Source organism: Nesoenas mayeri (assembly GCF_963082525.1).
Source record: "Nesoenas mayeri genome assembly, chromosome: 11".
NCBI classification, from domain to species: Eukaryota; Metazoa; Chordata; class Aves; order Columbiformes; family Columbidae; genus Nesoenas; species Nesoenas mayeri.
In genome coordinates, this window is record NC_137563.1 from 13,365,538 (window position 1) to 13,379,396 (window position 13,859).

At 48.1% G+C, this 13,859-nt stretch overlaps 1 protein-coding gene across 1 annotated transcript; it reads right to left on the bottom strand.

Annotated features, from left to right (window-relative positions):
* Positions 1-1,891: 1,891 nt before the first annotated feature.
* MAP1A (microtubule associated protein 1A) lies at positions 1,892-13,621 on the bottom strand (the record flags this gene model as incomplete). Its single annotated transcript, XM_080351182.1, has 3 exons — positions 4,960-13,621; positions 2,976-3,208; positions 1,892-2,047 (listed from the first exon to the last, which is right to left on the bottom strand). Exons 1-3 carry the CDS (start codon positions 13,604-13,606, stop codon positions 1,892-1,894), a joined length of 9,036 nt encoding a protein of 3,011 aa, XP_080207308.1. The 5' UTR covers positions 13,607-13,621.
* Positions 13,622-13,859: the final 238 nt, after the last annotated feature.

The window sequence follows — 13,859 nt, forward strand, 5'->3', positions numbered from 1 at the left end:
ACGGACACTAAGAGCACATGGTATCATGTTAACATGTATAAATTAAATATCAAATCCAAACAAAAAGCAGCTTAACATCAAAAAATAAATATATAAATTAAATGCAAAATAAACCGTTTCCCTAGAAACTTGATTTTAGTCCTAGGAGCAGGTTTCTTAGCAGCATTTTTTTAACGTCAGCTGCCAGAAAACGAGCACTGAGACAGAAGCGCCCCAGGCAAGCACAACAGAGGGTTCTGGATGCTTATTATGGAGTCAGACCTTGGCTGTGTGCCAAGCGCAGCGGGTGACACAGCAGATGGAAATACCTTTGAGTTGTATGTCAAACCTTGCAGCATTTCTTTTTATCTCATCTCTCCTTCCCCAGAGCACACCCTACTGCTGCTCTGTCTTAGAGGAAGATAAAAGCCATGGTTGCGATCAGACCCTCTCAGCTCTCAGCTGTGGCACCTGGGCTGCTCCACAGCTCCAGCCCACAGCTGTACAGAGTTTGTGGCCGAGGGGGCTCGGGTGGCTGCTGGCAGCAATGCTGCGCTTGTGTTGTACAACCACGTTCCTGCCAGGACCAAGGACACGCGCCCACAGGAGGTGCCAGCGCTGGGCTGCAAGAGTCTGTGTGTCCCGGCCATGGGTGTGGAGGAACTAAGAGCAACTACACTTACTGAACTACTTTCCCTCAGCGTTTTCAGAAGGAGGTTCTCTTTCCTCACACCACAAGTTCTGTTCCCCACATCCTGGACACTTTTGGGGGCAACAAAAAGCTTGACCATAGCTAAGGGGCCTGGCCCGCGGGCATACGGCAGCGAGGAGGCTGATGCTGCTTGCAGAGCCGGCTCCCATCAGCTGTGCCAGCCAGACGCTCCCTGTTGGGCATGCGGGTTCCTCAGCTGCCTCACCACAACCCTCCAGAAAGCCTTTGGTGTACAACGACGGGAGGTTTCTCATACGTCTTAGGCCAAGAGTGGCCAGGTTTGTTTCAGCCCTTCTGCTTTGGAGGGGGCTGCAGTTGTGCGTTTGGACACTCCTTGTGTGTGACTTTTCAGGCAACAGCCCCTCTGTGCCTCCTCCTGTCACACTGCTGATGTGCCGCAGTCAGTTGGCCACTGTGTTGTGCAAAGCTCAGGTTAGCAGATTAGGAATGTGCTCTTTGTAGCAAAGAGCAACAGGCTGAACCCTCCCTCCCACCACTGCTCCCAAACACATGTTCTTCATCCCGGCTCCTGGAGCACACCGAGCAAGTGTTGCAGGATGCCAGAACCAAATACTTGGGACAGAAACCTGCAGAGCTGGCAAATGGTGCTCCTGCCTTGTCGAAGTACAAGTCCCCTTGCTCAGAACACGGCCTGTATGTTCAGGATGGGCGATGGAAGAAGGACCTTCACTGTCATGTTGCAGTGGAAGGGTTTCTCCTTCCCTCCTCTCCTAGGTGCGTTTTCTTTGCAAATTAGTTTTTTCTCTGCCCTCCCTGCCCCCATGCGCTGTCTACATGCAGCGGCAGCACTTCAGCCCTCACCAGCAAGACGAGGTTCATGGTGCTGCAACTTAAATGGCAAGGCAGCCAGGAAGAGAGGAGAACAAGCTCTCACAGCAGCAAGGCAGCCAAGATAGTCTACGGAAACTGTACAGGCAGCAGAAAAAAGCAGGGAAAGTGGAAGTGCCCCTGGCCTGCAACTGCTCTTGCACAAACTCGTAGCTCAGTCCAGAATATTACAGAGCCCTGCACTTCTTTCTCATGGCATCCAGTGCTGAGCTAGATGGATACCCGATTGCCTGACAAATGGGAACCATGTAGAGGACTAAACCAGAGAAGAACTGGACTGTGATTAGATGGTGTCTCTGATGTTGCATCGGTGATTGGAGAGTCAATGGATGAACACAAAGTGTGGGAGATCTAGAATTCAATCTTACAGGCTGGAAAAGATTCATCCTGCATTACAACAGTGCTGCTGCTTGCCAGTACCATGATGTTTAGCTCCTGCTGTTTCTCATGGGTCTGCTGGTACCATTCTCGTGTCACCTCCGTATCATGTGTTGGGATCAATGTCACCTGGGAAAAGAAAGCAGCAAGGATGATTGTCTGAGAATGACTGCAGTGACAAACAATGCCCATAGGAGCTGAGGCTAAAATTTCCCATTAATTCTGGAACACTGTACCCTTGGTACTGCTTGTTCTATTTAATGTCTTTCAGATGTCAGGTTCTCTAGGGCAGAGCTGGTGCTTTATTTTCTGCAGCAGCCGCACAATGGCTCTCTGAGGCGGCTGCAAGCTGGCAGCTCTGACGGCACCGCGATGAAAACGCTGCAGTGCAGGGGGGAGCATCTCTGTGGAGCTCCAGAAACAGCGTAGAAAGATCCCTCAGTGTGAAAAGGAACAATACTGAAAGTGTTGCTGTTAATGGCCTGATATTAGACTTTATGGGCCTATTGACCTAATGTGCAGCTCAGGGACCTTGAAATCTGAAATGCTTCATCTGAAAGAACATAAACACTTTCTCGTGCCTGTCTTCAGAAACGTGCCCACCCAGGATGTCCTGCAAACCTGCATAAACAAGAACTACATGTAAGAACACTAGTTTAAAAGCACTAATAAAAAGCTGCTATCGGAAAGATCTTCAGTGACCAAGAACAGCAACAAATGCTACTGGGTGTGGGACACTGTAACGAAAATTCAGCCTGCGATGGTGCTTGGTTTTGCTTGAGAACAGGCTTGTCCTGCAGCAGGGGAGGAGTGCGTGATCTCTGAAGTGCATGATCCCCTCAGGAGGATGTGGAAAGGAGGACATATCTGCCTTTGCTCACACCATGATGCGAGTGTCCTCCTCCTCATGGGTACAAAGCGTGCAGAGCAGGACATGCCCGATACCATTTGCTTCCTCTCAATGTTCTCCCTCTGAGTCTGTTTGTGACACACGCTGTCCCCTCAGCACCTGTGACACAGGGAGCATCACACACCTCTTGGCATTCCCGTCACCTACCTGCAGGTTCTCCCCCCACTGAGACTTCCCTTCCAGGAGCGCGTCCAGCACCGCACGGCTCGGCTCTCCGTTGGCTGCATCATTCCCACTCACAACATAATATGATGCTCGAATCCGCTTGAAGAACTCCGGATCTGTGTTCTTTCCACTGCAGTGGTTGGGGATGTAAGCCAAGTCCACATAGACAGGTGGACCCATGGGCACAGGCAAACTGCTCTTAGGACTATTGGAAGCTTTGGAAAAAAGAAAACAGGCTATCAAACCCTTCTGGAAAAGACAAACACCGAAGGACTTGAATTCCAGCAAGGTTTCTCCCTGCAGCTGCAGCAGCAAAGTGAAGCTTTATCCAGGCTCTGCTGCTCAGAGGTGACCTGGGTGCAGTTCTGGCAGCGCTATCACAGCACTTGGGAGGGAAAGGGAGCTCTGCCGTCCTTTGGGGACGGACTGGAAGGACTTAGGCTTGGAAACCTTTCCTGGAGAAGGGAATAAAAAACCCTCCATTATTAGCTTTTGCAGAGTTATCATCCCAATCAATATCGAGTCCTGATTTTAGTTGTTTAATAATCTACATTTGCTAAAAAACCCTGTTCTGATGGTCTTTATGTGCTGCCTTAGGGTACTACAGTAGTCTTTCTGGAAGCTCCGTCCTGGCTTTCTGCCATCCCCGTGGATCGCTGCTTTTTCAAGGACTGTATTGTTCTTTCCTGTCAACCTTTTGTACCTCTTCATTTGCTGCTGCTTACATTTATGAGATGAGAGACAGTCGAACAACTGTTATACTCAGCAATATATATGCATATATATATATATATATTCACAAAACCCATAGAAGGACTGTCCCTTCTTTCCCTCCTGCTCTCTGTGGTATCACAGAGGCCTCTGTCCTCTTTTCCCCCCCATACACTGTCTCTGCATAGTCTCTTTTATGAGCAAAAACCCACTGACTACAAGCACAAACAGCTAATTGTGCTGCCCAGCTGCTACACAAGCAAAAACCCCCTGTCTCAGCCAGTCTTGTGGATGTCTAGTCCTCATCCCAGGTTTGGTTTGGGCAGCTCACACACTGCTGTGTGCACAACCCCCACATCTCTGTCACAGCCCTCCCTTCAGACTCGCAGATCCAGGCTGCACCTCGCCGTGCGTTCCTGCAGCGCCTGACACACAACGCTGTCCAGCCCTTGGTGCGGGCTCCCCTGTGCCCTGTTCGCTCGTCAGCTGTCAATGACCCTCAGCTGGCTCAGCCCCTGCTCAGGCCACAGTCTCTGCAGAATTCCCAGGCCTGGCACTGTCCCCTTCATGCGCTGCTCTCCTCTTGCTCCCCCAGCCCTGAGCAGCCCCCCATCAGCCGCCTGCCCTGTTCATCGCCATGGCTGTTGGTGACACCATCTCTTGGTGACATCATCTCGCCTCACCTGAGCTGTATTTGCAGCACACACACCCTGAGGCTCTTCTCACATCTTCCCCTCCAGCTGCTCTCACGCCAGAGGAGCTCCTTGTAGCATCTCTGCAAACCTTCCTCCACTTGTCCTACTACATCCCCTTTGCCACAGTGTGTGCAATGGGCATCTGCTGAGCCCACCACACATCAGCTGTGTTCCAGTTTTCTCTGTTTTCTTGGGCATTACCCACCTGCTGGCTCTTACACACAGCATTTTCTTAAAACACACACATATTTCATTCTGGCATTTGATAGCACCCACCTCTAAGTACCTCCTGCCCCTCCACAGGTGTAGCCCCTGGGTAGAGCAGAATCTTGGCCTATGAAGTTCTGAATTGGGTCTCACAGGTCTGTCTCTCTGCAAAGGTGGTTGCATTTGGAGTTTTCCTTTGATCTTAGGTGATAACATCTCTACCTTATCACTGCTTATAACTTTTCTATGCCTGACTGGGAAGCCCTCTTCTCTGTTCTGCTACATTTAACCCAGTGGTTTTTCTCTGTGTTGGAACTAGAGAGAAAGTGCATGCTTAAGGAAGAACTTCTTACCGGGGTTTGCTTTGATACCGTTAACAAGGCTCTTGCCAGGGTTGCTGTGGCTACTCCGAGATAACTCATCCTCTGTGTGAGGAGGCTGCGCCAGTGCATTACGTGGTTTGGGCTTCTCTCCTCCATCTCTTTCTTTTTTGGCAGTGACAGATTTTGGAGATTTGTCCGACGGCTGTTTCACAGGAGTGGGTGATCTTTTCCCTTTCACATCTAATTTCCGGGCAGGTGAGGAAGATTTGGTTTTGCTCAAAGGCTTCCTCACACCTTTGTTCTTTTCTTTTATGTCTTTCTTGGAAATTTTATCAGTTCTACCCAGGCTTTGCTCATTTGCCAACACATCAGGGTCTACCATGCAGACATCAGGGTGAGGAGGATGGGGATGGGGATCTACCATTGGAACAGGCTGAGGATCATGGCTGGACCTAGAACTGGCATGATGAGCATTCCCAACAGCTTTGTCCACCGGGAGGAAATCGGCATCTTCATCTGAGTCCATGTTGGCATCTGCTGTGATGGACGGACATTCTTCTGTCTCAGGTGGGACATCTGAGTCTGACTGGGAGGTTCCAGAATCACTCACTGATGTTGGAGGGGTCTCCTCCACTGTGGCACTTTGCATGGGGCTCCTACTAGTGTGGGGTTGTCTTCCTTGCACGGAAGGATGACCGTCCTCCTGGGAGAGGTCACTGTCTTCAGAGAGCTCGTGAGGGCTCGGGTTGATGAATGAGGGAGAGAGCTCTCCCTTCCTGTGCTTGTATTCACATGAGGAAAATTTCTGTTCACAATCAAAACTGCCTCCTAAATGTGGCTCCATCTCATGGGAAGCATCTCCACGGTCCTCTGTTTTTCTACCCCTGTGCACATCTGGGAAAAAGGGCTGGAAACTCTGTTCAGGGGACATCAGAGAGGAAGGACGGCTCTGTCTCTCTGTGTCCTCTTTGCCTGCGCATGGAGAAAAACTGCTATCAGAATCAGGACATGTTTTTTCATCTTTTGCCTCTGCTGCATGGTATGTACTTTGGAAAGCTTGCAGACTGGTGCTCACCTCTGTTGGACCATTGGCTGTGGTTTCATCTTCATGCTGATGATGAGGAAAGGATGTCAACACATCAGGGAGAGATGTCAATGTCATCAACTGTTCTGCAAATGGTGCCTTCTGCTCTGGACTGCTTACACAGGGCTGCTGTTGTTTCTCCTCAGAGAATGGTGTGGGCTGTGAACTCCGGCCCTCCTTTCTGCACGGTGAAATGCCGTCACCCATGCCACTTGTGAACGGAGAACCGTGCTCTTCAGCAAACACAAAGTCTTTGGTTTCAGCTGTGTATGTTTTCACAGCATTATCTGGAATCTGTGGAGACACATCCCAAAGACTCCTGGTACCTGGTTCCACTCCTGCTCCTGTGCACATGGAAAGCACAGGGGAGTAGAAACTTTCTGCTGCAGCTGGTATCACAGGAGTGGTAGCTTCAGATGAAGGATCCTCTGACAGGCTGGAAGAGTCATCTTTCAGCTGCTGTTGGGGCACAGACTCTCTGTCCACGGCTTTGGAGAACAACTTATCTTCTTCATATGGACTCAGCGGTGAGAATTTAGTAAAAGATGAGTCAAGGCTGCTGGTTTTCTCAGAAACCTCCAAGTACTCATCTTTCTTCCTCTGGTCTGAGAGCAAAGCACACGGAACCTTTAAAGGAAGAGAGATACCCCCTAAATGGCTTGCTGAGGTCTGATCGTGTCGGAACATGCTGGGTGTTTCAGTCTTTCCTAGCAGGGAGCATTCAAATCCAGAAGAGCTGTCTGTCCCTCCGCACTCTGCCATGGGGCCCTTTTTGTGTGTCTCTTGCCCAGAAGATTTCAAGTATGTGGCTTGCTCTTGGCTCTCGGAGACCTTGGCTGCACTTGGATAATCTGTTACACAGAAATGTGATTCCTTTGTGGATTTCTCAGCAACCTCTCTCTTTTGTGAGGAATCTTGTCTTAAATGGTACATTTCTGAAGCCGGCTCCTCTCTGCCTCTGTCTGGCAGATCACTGTAACCAGCAACATACGTCCCCACAACAGTGGCCGATGCAGTTTCCCTGCTCCCATATTCCTCCTTCCAGCCAGGATCGGAGGGTGAAGAGGCGGTAGAACTGGGTGAAATGGACTCCTGACACTTGCTTTGCAGAAGGGGTTCTGGTATGTGAAACTTGTCCATTGCTGAGATGTGTGCATAGACTGTGCCCGCAGCTTCGGCAGGGCCGTGCAGTTTAGACTCCTTTTCGGATTTCTCCTTAGCACCTTTTTCTAACTCGGGGTCGCTCATGCTTTCTTCCCCTCGACCTGCTTTCTCATAGTATGCATCTTTGGGATGTGGGCTGGCGGATTTCAGCGACAGAGATATCTGCTCCTGGCTAGACAAAATGATGTTCTCATCTGGACAAGCAGCATCAATATAGGCAGCTGGTTTTTCTTGATAAAATGTGTCAGATGTGTCTGTGGGAGAGGCAAATGCTGTGCTTGCAGATGATGGGTGCAGTTCAGAGTCCAGTTCTTCTGGCAGAACAGCAGACACCTTCAGTTTTTCCTGCCCTTCAGATATCCTGGGCTTATCTTTTTCAGATAAGGGCAAGTACCTTTCGTGGATGTCTGTATAGTCAAAGACTGACTCTGCCTTTTCTTTAGGGGATGCTGGAGACGACAACTCTTTCTCAGCAGATGTATAAAGGCAGGACTCTTCTTCCTTTGCAGAGACCTGGAAACTTTGACCTTTTTGAGAGATCGGTGCTGTTACCGGCACCCGGTCAGTGTGACCTGGGCCGTCTGCACCCTTGGGTGTGAAGGGGGAGGGTCCAGCTCCAGACACAATTATCTTCTCGTAGACGTCAGCATACTTGAAACTTCTTTCATCAGGGTAGGGAGTTGGTTCTCTTTCTTCTTGCTCTTGTCTGACAGAACTGTCCTCACAGGAAAGAGGCTCAGGGGAGCTCCTGGACGGGGTCACTCGGCTGGCAGAACCCGCAGCCTCAGCACGGCCCGTGGCAGCGCTGCGCTCCGGACAAGGGCCTTGTCCTGGAGGGGACTGTGGATGCTGCCCTGACACCACCGCACTTTCTTCTGGGGATGCTGCTGTATAGTCGTATTCTGCTGGTCTTGCAGATTGCAATAGAGTAAATGCTGCTGCCATCTGCTCTTTTTTTCCTGTAGGGCCATAAAGACCCTCGGTGGATTTGCAGTCATCCTCTATCTTTCTATCCAGCTTGTATTTATAATCTCCTTCCTGATACAAACCACCGATGTCTGATTTCTTCCCTGTGTCCTTTGGCAGGACTTCTTCCCGCAAAGGTGGTTTGCACTGATCTGACTTGTAAGGCCTTTCCTTTTCTGGTGTTGTGTCAATGTCCTTGTCCAGAGCCGCAGCTGTTACAGACAGGGGAGATGCCATCAGTGCTTGGTCCAGTGACTTCGCGTAGATATCTAGGGCAGCTTTCTCATCATCATCTAAATAGGAGTAATCTTGTTTAGATGTCAACAACTCTTGCCTTTCCTTGTCTCCAGTTAATGCTTTGACCTGATTTTCCTCACCAGAGACATATCGAGAAGACAGAGGAGAACTTTCCATTTGTGTTTTTTCCGGAAGAGTGATGGCAGCAGGAACTCTTTCCACTTCATTTGTTTCTGGTGTAGGTTTGGTGCTCATCTGTGTGTCTTGTTTGTAATCACACGATTTCATCTTTAAACTGTCTGCCTCTGCTTGCAGTAGCATAGATTTATCTTCAGCATGATGGAGATCCTCATCCTCCTCACTGGATACCTGCCCTCCTTTTCCAGTCTCTGCTTCTTCCTGATGATACGCAAACGCAGAGCCCCACACGTCACCTTCTGCTCTTGTCCAGGAGTGACCGCCAGGCACCGCAGGGGACGGGATCTCCCCCTCTCCCATTTTAGGAAAGGATTTTGTTTCATATTCTGGTACCTCATCCAAGAACGTGCTCTCTCTCTCTTTATCATATCTCTGCCGCCTTCCCTGAGCAGGGATCTCCTCCACTTCCTCTGGAAACCACACTTTCTTCTCATAATTTAGATCCTTCATGTAAAAATCTTCCATTTCCAGAGATTTTTCTTCTTGAGCTTCCTTGATCCTGCAAGATTTTACACCTTCAGCAGAAAAGTGTGAAGACGTTTTATCCTCGGTGGGGCTGGATTCTGCAAAGTATAAGCCCTTTGCATCTGGAGATACTTCCTGAGAGTCCAAGCTTGCAGTTCTTCCCCTAAATGGGCCCTTTTCTGCTGCAGAAAATAAACTGCTGTCGTCTGGAGACATTTCTTCACTTGAAGTATCTCTGGGTGACATGTCTTTGACTGAGCAACTTTCTGGGCAAGGAACAGATTTTGACACATCTTTTGAGAGCTCTTTGGCAGAAATTTTCAGTGATTTTTCATATGTAGGTGGGCTCTGCTCTCTGAAATCAATGGATTTTGCAGCTTCTGAAGGGAATTTGTCAGTTAAGTCAGACATAATTTTTTCTTTTGCAGGTATCTCTTCCGTAAAACTGAGAGATTTGATGTCTTCTGGAGAAATCCCTTTAACAAAAAGGTCTGAAGAGATTTCCTTGCTGGGACTCTCAGTGAGAGAAATGGATTTGGTGTCTTCTGGAGAAATGTCTTTAATGGAAACATGAGAAGATTTTTCTTCTTCTGAGGTGTCTCCTGTGACATACAACAGTTTTTCTTCTTCAGTAGTCACTCCCTTAACACAAATATCTGAGGATTTTTCTTTACCCATACTTTTTTCTGTAAAAGAAACTGATTTGGTGTCATCTGGTGAAGATTTGTCACTTTCAGATTTGCTCTGGCTGGTGAACTGCGGAGGATCCATGCTTCCAAGAGATGTTTCTATGGCAGAGAATGGCTCAAAGGACAAGTGTTTTGCAAATCCTGTTATACTTTCTGTCATGGTTTTAGTTTCTTGTGCTTCTTCTGGCTCCAGAAGCACATCTGTGCTGGGACGGGGCAGCACAGGGCGCTCATCCTCCTCCTCTATCACCACCGTGTCCTGCTTGTGGTAGGACAGCCAGGGCAGCTCCTCCTTCCCCACCGGTGCCTCCTGCACCTCCTGCCCAGGAGACACGGGAACGTCACTGCCTGAGTCCCGCTCGTGCTCTACAGCTCCAGGCACTTCTGTTTCGTGTCCATATTTGGCTGCGGACACCTCTTCTCTGAGAGGTTCACCCTTGACTCCCTTCACCACAACAGAAGTTGGGCCTTCCAATTTCTTGGCAGCAGTACCTGTTTGTTTTTCAAACAGATCTGAATCTACTGTTTCTAGTTTTTCCTCCACTGGAGACTGGTGGAAAGGTGTGTGTCCTGCACTGGTGGGGCCAGATGGGGTGGGAGAGGCCATTTTGACCGTACTGTCGTCAGGACTCATGCATCGTTCTTCAGCCTCTGCAGAGTCCACCTGGGAAAAAGGTGTTTCTTCAGAAGGTAACGGCAGACCAGAAGTTTGCATCACTTCCGTGGGAACACTGCTTAACACATTCTCAGGATGTCCTTGATGAGCAAATATGGGGGCATTGTAATGCCCTCTGAGTTTCTCGGGCATTTCAATATTTGGAGTCCCATCTTCTTCTTCCTCTTCATCTTCTGCCTCTTCATGAAGGTCCTTTTTTTGAGCTTCCAGTTTTCTCTCTCCTTCTGCTAGCCCATGGAAATCTTCAGGGGGTGGAGATTTAAAACATTTGTCTTCCTCCAAGGATGATGTGGGAGAGATTGTGCCAGCGGAGGGAACATAGTCGAGACCTTGAGTTGCTTCAGTCCGAGAGGAGGGCATGCTGTTCACTGGGTCTAGAAGTAAAGAGCTTTTCCCAGTCTCTTCTGTTTGTGGCGCTGTCAGAGATGCAACAGATTGATCTTCTGCTACTGAAGTTGCAAAAGATGAAAGCTTATCACATTCTGTGATGGAGGTAGCAGAGGATATATGTTCCTCCTCAGCTAGGGGTGCCGCCACGATGTTTGTAGGATATGCCAGGATTTCAGACTCCTGGCCAGCATAGCCCTTGGCTGAAAGATCAGCAGCAGGCATGGCCTGTATTCCATGTATTGCTTCAAAAGAGCCTGGGTGGTCAGGAACAGAAATGTCATAGGCATTGACATCATACTTCAAGTGTGGGATCCTCTCTTCCTGCTCATCATGTATTTCTTCATCAGAAATAGTCTGCTCTGTTTCTGAGTAGCCTGGAATAGTTTCATCTTGGATATATGAAACATGTTCTGCTGTAGCTCCTGGTGGGGCTGGCAGACTGCTCAGATATGATTCTTCCTTTGTTACATCCTTTCCAAGAAACTTGTCTTTCTCACCCACATCACTAAATTCTTTTTCCTTTTCTGTAGTGGTAAATATTTTGTCCTCCCTCTCATCCTGATTCAGCCCATAGAAGTCTCTGTGCTTTTCCACCTTCTCCTCTGCCTTCATGTGCTTTTCTTCCTTTTCTTCCAGTTCTGCCTTTTCTATCACATCTTCTCTCTTTTCCTTCTCACCCTCTTCCTGCACCTCTGTCCCACTCTCACAAGTCTTTGTTTCTGCTTCCCTCTGTTTTCTGTCCAAAGATATTTTCTCCTCTTCCTCCTTTTCTTCCTCTCTGAATGCTGATGACCAAACAGCCTTTGCTGAGAGGTCTGTCTGTGATGGTGACTGTTCTTGGCCTGGGAACAGCTGAACTTCCTGGTCCTGCTCAGCTTTCCCCTCACAGTATCTCGTGTCGCGATCTTCATCTGTTCTTCTTTCATCCTCTATTTTTTCAGCGTGACCTGCTCTCAGTTCTAGCTGATGGACTGCCTTTTCCTCTGCTGGTGATTCTTTTTCTGCATCAGTAGTAGTTACTCCCTGACCAGTAATGGTTGTTTTCAAAACCAGATCTGCTTCAAGGCAACTTTGAGCAATAATGTCAGCAGAGTCTTTCATCTCTGTTTCAGGTACTCTCATAATCTTATCACTAACCTCAGTTTCAGACATTTCTTGAGCTGCTTGCAAAGCCCCTTTCTCCTCGTGCTTCAGTTCCTCAAAGTCCTTTGTAAGATCTTCTGGTGAAGACAGGACCAACCTCTGTTCAGCTGCAGGAGTCTCTCCTGGCTCCACTGGTACAGGTGCCTTCTCCATCGGTGACATCTTCAGGTCAGCAGCTGTTTCCTTTTCGGGTTTAACTTTGATCTTCTCAGTTTTGAGTCTGCCTGGAACTTTTGCCTTGTATAATGTTTTTCTTACTTCTGGGGTAAATGGCTTTAAGTCTGGTTTTGAAATTTTTTTGGGCTCTGGTTTGGTTTCTTTCTTTTTATCCTCTTTCTTTGAATCTTTTTTTTCCTCTTTCTTTCCATCATCTTTTTTTAAGTCCTTTTTCTCCTTCTTAATCTCTTTCTTTTCTTTGTCTTTCTTCTCCTCCAGTTTGGATACTTTCTCTTTGAGATGCTTTTTTCCAACCTTGTCTTTTGCCAATTTTCTTTTCTCAGCTTTGAGAGCATCACTTGTTTCTGTCTTTATCTTTTCATGTTTAACAGGTTTCTCAGGAATTTTCTCCGAGTGTTCTTTAACCTTTTTCTCAATTTTAGCATCCTTTATGACTTCTGCTTTTACCTCCTTAATCCCCTCCTCAACTGCCTCTTCTTTCTTGGCTTGCTTTGTCATAGATGGCTTGGGGGAAGATTTAAGACTCTCCTTACTGTCAGTTCTTTGTTTAATTTTGGTCTGCTTCAGCACAGGTGGAGGTATTCCAGAAGTGATGTCTTTCTGAGTAGCCACTGGGTACCTCAGAAAATCCAGGTGCTTGAGTTTTTCAAGACCTTCCAGTATCTTATTTTGAGGAGCATTTCCAGGAAACAAAACCCTTACGATTTTCTCTGTCGGGCTGGCGGGAAGCCACACCACTAGGGCAGTAATGGATGTGAGATAGGGAACAGAGATTTCACCTTCCTTCCCACTTGCCAGAATTATGCCAGTCTTTGCTTTACTATTACCAGCCCATTTCTGCATTAGAAACTGCATTTCTTTACTGTCTTTGACAGGATTCAGTATGTACATGTCCAGCTTACCCACTCCCATTTTGTGGAAAAGTGTGATGGGCTCAATGGTGCTGCTCACCACCCTGTAGAGAGGCTCAGATTTAATACCCAGTCTGTTGAGATACTGCAGTGTCAGACAAGCTTCTTCGATGCTCCTCTTTACTTTCATGGATGATTCAGGCATCTTCAGTTTCTCGGGGACATTAAAAAAGACCACCCCTAGCTCAGGAGAAATGAGGTTTTTCATCCAGTCACTGTAGTTGGTAGAGCCCTGGGACTGTTCCTCCTCTTGCTCAGCAACTTTCCTCTGCAGCAGCCCATTGATGCCGGGTAGGTTGTCTGCACCGATGTGGGTGAGCAGGATGGAGTCAATCCTATCCAGATGCCTCACCAGCTTCCAGAAGCAAGATTTCCTGTCAGAGCCACCATCCACAAGGATGTTGAACCCATTGACAGCAAAGAGAGCAGAATCACCTCTTCCCCCAGGGAAAATGTAGCAGCAGGGTTTAGAAAGCTTCAGAAAACCCCCTGAGGTGGGAGGCTCCAGGAGATCAAATGGAGATGGCACGTCAACTGTCTCGGAGACGTATTCTGCAAACTCAGACACTCCATCCATTTCTGGTAGAACTGGATCAGGATTCAGTTTCAGATTAATAATTTCCTGAAATTGAGGATGCCCAAGATTGCTCCAGTCTCCTTCTCCCAAGCACGACACAGTAAGAGAGGCCTTGATATCTGAATCAGCGTTGCTAAGAATCTGGGTGACCTAATGAGGCAAGCACAGACAAACAGAAGATGAAATAGAACTCCAAGACCAAGTCACCACTTAAAAAACATAACTAGTTCATGCAGAAATACTGAAGATGCCA